Source organism: Trichechus manatus, unplaced genomic scaffold (assembly GCF_000243295.1).
Source record: "Trichechus manatus latirostris isolate Lorelei unplaced genomic scaffold, TriManLat1.0 scaffold00049, whole genome shotgun sequence".
Lineage (NCBI taxonomy): Eukaryota > Metazoa > Chordata > Mammalia > Sirenia > Trichechidae > Trichechus > Trichechus manatus.
The window spans coordinates 6,249,493-6,254,133 of NW_004443985.1; the positions used below are offsets into that span (position 1 = coordinate 6,249,493).

The 4,641-nt window shown below is 46.4% G+C and overlaps 1 protein-coding gene across 2 annotated transcripts in view; it reads right to left on the reverse strand.

Annotated features, from left to right (window-relative positions):
- The window catches only part of FBXL2 (F-box and leucine rich repeat protein 2), a 96,264-nt gene extending 93,295 nt beyond the window's left edge, over nt 1–2,969 (reverse strand). The window contains exon 1 of one of the 2 annotated variants that reach the window (XM_004377343.2): nt 2,902–2,969. In XM_004377343.2, the coding sequence (XP_004377400.1) occupies nt 2,902–2,904 (3 nt within the window). In that variant the 5' untranslated portion in view covers nt 2,905–2,969. The remainder of the gene's footprint in view (nt 1–2,901) is intronic. The other variant, XM_012555831.2, reaches the window with a different exon arrangement.
- Between the last annotated feature and the right edge of the window lie 1,672 nt (nt 2,970–4,641).

Consider the following 4,641-nt stretch of genomic DNA (forward strand, 5'->3'; position numbering starts at 1 on the left):
TATACGTATACGTATATATATATATACGTATATATATACACATACATATTCGGAGCCCCTGGGTGGCGCAAAGAGTTAACCACTTGGCTACTAACTGAAAGTCTGGAAGTTTAAATCCACCCAGCAGTGCCTTGGAAGAAAGTCCTGGCAATCTACCCCCCCCCCAATGGTCACAGCTATTGAAAACCCTGTGGAGTGCAGTCCTACTCTGAAAATTCATGGGGTCGTCATGAGTGGAAATCTACTCAATGGCAACTGGATTTGTAGCCTATATATGGCATATATGTTGGGAAAATTAATTTCTGAACCATAGATATGGCATATATAATACACTATACATTACTGTTATGTACCCAAACCCACTGCCGTCGAGTCAAATCCAACTTACAGTGACCCTACAGGACAGAGCGGAACTGCCCCACAGGGTTCCCAAGGCTGTAAATCTTTACAGAAGCAGACTGCCACATCTGTCTCCCGCAGAGAGGCTGGTGGGTTCAAACCGCTAACCTTTCAGTTAGCAGCCAAGCGCTTTAATCAATGAGCCAGCAGGGCTCCCTACTGTTATGTACAGTGATTACATAAACAAATTCTGAAATAAAGAGCCTGGGTTTGAATCCTGGCTCAATTTACCAGCTGGGTGATCTGGGCAAGTTACTTTACCTCTCTGTGCCTCAGTTTCCTCATCTCTAAAATGGATCTTACTCATAAGGCTGTTGTGCAGATTAAATAAAACACACAAGACACTTAGAAAAAGGCCTCGCACACAGAATGTGCACAGTAAATGTTAGCTTTCATTGTTAGAGAGGCAATCCAAACACGTGGCTCAACTGAAGAAGTTTCCATTGAGAAATAGTTAAGTAGATTTCCAAAACTCATGTGCAAAGTCATTTACATCAACTGTTACAAGTTGTATGTTTAAATTCAAGTGATTACTGAAGTATGTCACGATCTCAAATAGAGTTCTGGGGACTATACAGGTAGCCTCTGCATACCGTTCTTCTCCCGTACCATCCCTTCCATCTCCCTTGAAGCCTAGCCATCATCTTATCAATTAAACCCCTTCCACGAGTTACCCATTCGGTGCTTAAAGACACCGAAAACCACCACTAGCACGAAAGTACCGTAAAATGTTCTTATTTCAGAAGAGTAACATCTTTTTCCAACACAATGGTCGACTGGGGTGGACTGGGGGTCAAGAGGAGCCCTGGTGGCACAGTGGTTAGGAGCTCAGCTGCTAACCAAAAGGTCGGCAGTTCAAATCCACCAACCACTCCTTGAAAACCCTATGGGGTAGTTCTACTCTGTCCTATAGGGTCACTGCGAGTTTGAATCCACTCGAGGGAAACTAGTTTGGTTTAGTGGGTCAAGATGGAAGGGGTGGATGAAGGAGAAAAAAAGAAAAACAGGCAACAGGAGAAATATGAGAATTCAGAGAACTGTGAAAATTTAATTCCTGGATATTCTTTCTTTCTCCTCGCTGTACTTGTAAGGACTTCTCTGCTTACAGAAGTAAATTACCACAATATTTAAAACACTTAGAGATTTTTGTAAAATTCATTCTCTGAAAACTCTTGGTGGCCCCGTTAATCTGTCCCTTAAAAACAACTCAGAGTTAAAAAGAAGCTGACAAAAAATAAATAAAAGCAATGCCTCATTTGCGGGTGATGTGCTTTTCCTGCTATCAACAAGCCGCACACCTGGGAGTCGCCTTTCTAGGGTCGCTGTTCATGGACCATCCACTTTCTCTCACCACCACTCCGCCACCCTTAATTATTTAGAAAAGGCAGGGCCAGTCAGTGCTCCAAACATCAAGTTTTCTTTCCAAAAGGCCAACTGGCGCTTGGGGAGCTCTCCAATTCTCAGCTATCAGCACTCCACTAACCCCTGCTGATAAGAAGCGTCCTTTTACTGAATTACTCACGATAAAAAAAACTGTTTCTTAAAACCAGGCATTCCCCTACTACCCACCCACCCCATCCCCGTCCCTGCCCCCCCCACACGCACCCTCAGATACTCCATACCAAGGGTGTGCCCCCAAGCAGGGTGTCGGGCTCCGCTTGTTTACACCCCCTTGGAAAGCCTCTGGAGAACCATACGTTTGGCTGGCAATGCCCTGAACCCCGTGTATTCAAGCTGGCACCTATTCAAAAACGCAGGTGAGTCTTCAAGTCAGGTTTTTAAAACGAGTTTAACAGGAGTCACGCGGTATGCCCGCTCGCCCTCAAGTGTCTTATACAAAGGTAGAAATTTCTTAAGATGTTTACAATGTCTCAATTATGGGTTAATGAAATCCCTCAGTGAGGATGGTGCACTCGGGAAAATCCTCCAGCTTAATGCCCACCATTTTCAGAAAAAGAGGGGGAAATCTCCAAAATTACAAATTTGAATTCCTAGACGCTAAAAAGCCTGTTGGAAGGATGAATTTGAAAGAAAGGCATATTATGTATTACATTACCTACATGACTGCATCGAAACAAGATTAGAAGCATACAAACCGGCAAAGAGTGTAAATACGAATGCATACATTAAAATATAGTCATATATACATATTTATTTTTTAAACCACACCCTCCCCGGGTGGCTTCTCAGGCTCGCCCCGGCCAAATGGTCAGCGTCACGCCGTCCGGGCACCCACTGGGTGGGGGCCCCGGCTGTGAGCCAGACATCCAACAGCAAAGACCCCTGCGTCGCAGCCGCCCCGGGGCAGGCGGGCGCTCCAGGTGCCCCCGGGCGCCCTTCCCCGGGCCCGCCCAGCCCAGCCCCGTCCCGCAGCTCCGCAGGCCGCGGTCCTGCCCTCCGCGACCCCAGCACCGCCCGCCCGGCCCTGAGGGTGGCCGCGCGGGGACCCAGCCCCAGCTGAGAAGGACCGGGCGGTCAGGCGGGCGCGGCCCCCAGACTCACCATGGCCGAAGAGCCGCGAGCGCGCCCACAGCCCCGAGTCACACGGCGCCGGCGACGCCCGTTGTCCTGGTGACGCCAGCCAGGCGCCCCGCCCCGTCCCTAAGGTGGGCTCGGAGACTGCCATTGGCGGTCGGCGAACACGTGACTCATAGGGGCGGTGCCCTCTGGGTCCGCCCCGCCCCTGACTCTTGGGCGGGGCCGCCTCGCCTCTCCCTTTGGTCTGGACCATCCGCACCCTAGTCACCTGGACGCCCCTCACCTGGCCAATAACCCATTAGGAAAACTGCCCCGCTGGAAGTGATCTCAGTAGATTTTCTTTATTTAAAAAACAGGCAACACAGGTATTCTTTTGATTATTTTCTATATTTTGATAACTGAAGACACGTTTTAAACTACCAGTAACAGAAGAATTTAAAAATAAAACCACCTTACATCCCAGCACCTGATGTAACAATGGCTCGTACTTTAATCTGCCTCCAAGCTTCCAGTGCAAATATATATCATACTACAGTATATTATATTCTTTAAAATGGGGGCTAATCATACACATGGTTTTATAATCTACTTTTTCCCATTAAAATGATTATCTCTGCCTATTTTTTCATAATGAGAGCCTTATTTGATTTTTTTCTTTTTAATTTTATTGCGTTTTAGGTGAAAGTTTACAGCACAAATCAGTTTCTTATTCAAAACTTTATAAACAAATTGTTTTGTGACATTGGTTGCAATCTCCGCGTTGTGTCGGCGCTCTCCCCCTTTCCCTTTCCACCCCAGGTTCCCCGTGCCCATTCATCCGGGTTTCCTGTCCCTTTCTACCTTTTTGCCTTTGCTTTTGAGCAGGTGCTGCCCATTTGGTCTCATACTTGATTGAACTAAGGAGCACATTCCTCACACGTGTTATTGTTTGTTTTCAGCCCTGGTGGCGTAGTGGTTAAGAGCTCAACTGGTAACCAAAATGTTGGCGGTTGGAATCCACCAGCCGCTCCTTAGAAACCCTATGGAGCAGTTCTACTCGGTCCTACAGGGTCTCTGTGCATCAGAATCAACTCAACAGCAACGGGTTTGGTTGTTTTTGTTTTTTATCTTTGGCTGAAAGGAGAACTTCAGAATCAATTTATTAAATCAATTGGTAATTTGGTGGATTTTTCTCATATAGTTGAAGGGAACTTAATGATATCTTCAAATCCAGCCCATTAGGTTTAGGAAGAGGGAAGCTTCTCTACCTTAGCCCCCCTGCTGCTCCCAGTCCTTTTTCATTTATTTCCATGCCATGTTTAAGAAACATCCCTCTTCTCTCCGTCTGAGCCCTCTAGAGGCCCTCATTTACATATTCTGCCCTGCTGCTCCTTCACCAACAGCTGACTTCACATCTCCTCTTGAATACCTACTAGACATCTCAAACTTACTGTGGTCCAAATAAAACTCTTGATCCACATTTCTTACTCACCTCCCAGTCTTTCTTATCTCAGCAAATGTTCTCACTATCCTCTAGGTTGTTCAAGACAAAAACCTAGGAATCATCCTTGATTTCTCTCCTTTCTTCGCATCTTGCATCCAATCCACCAACACATATTCTGGACTCTTGGCTCTACCTTAAAATAAATCCTGAATCTATCCACTTCTCACTACCTCCACCTTACAACTACCATCATCTCTTGCCTAAAACTAGACTCCATGTCACCTCTCTTCCTTTACAGTCTACGTAACAGCACCGCTTCAGTGGGTTCTCATGGCACTTAG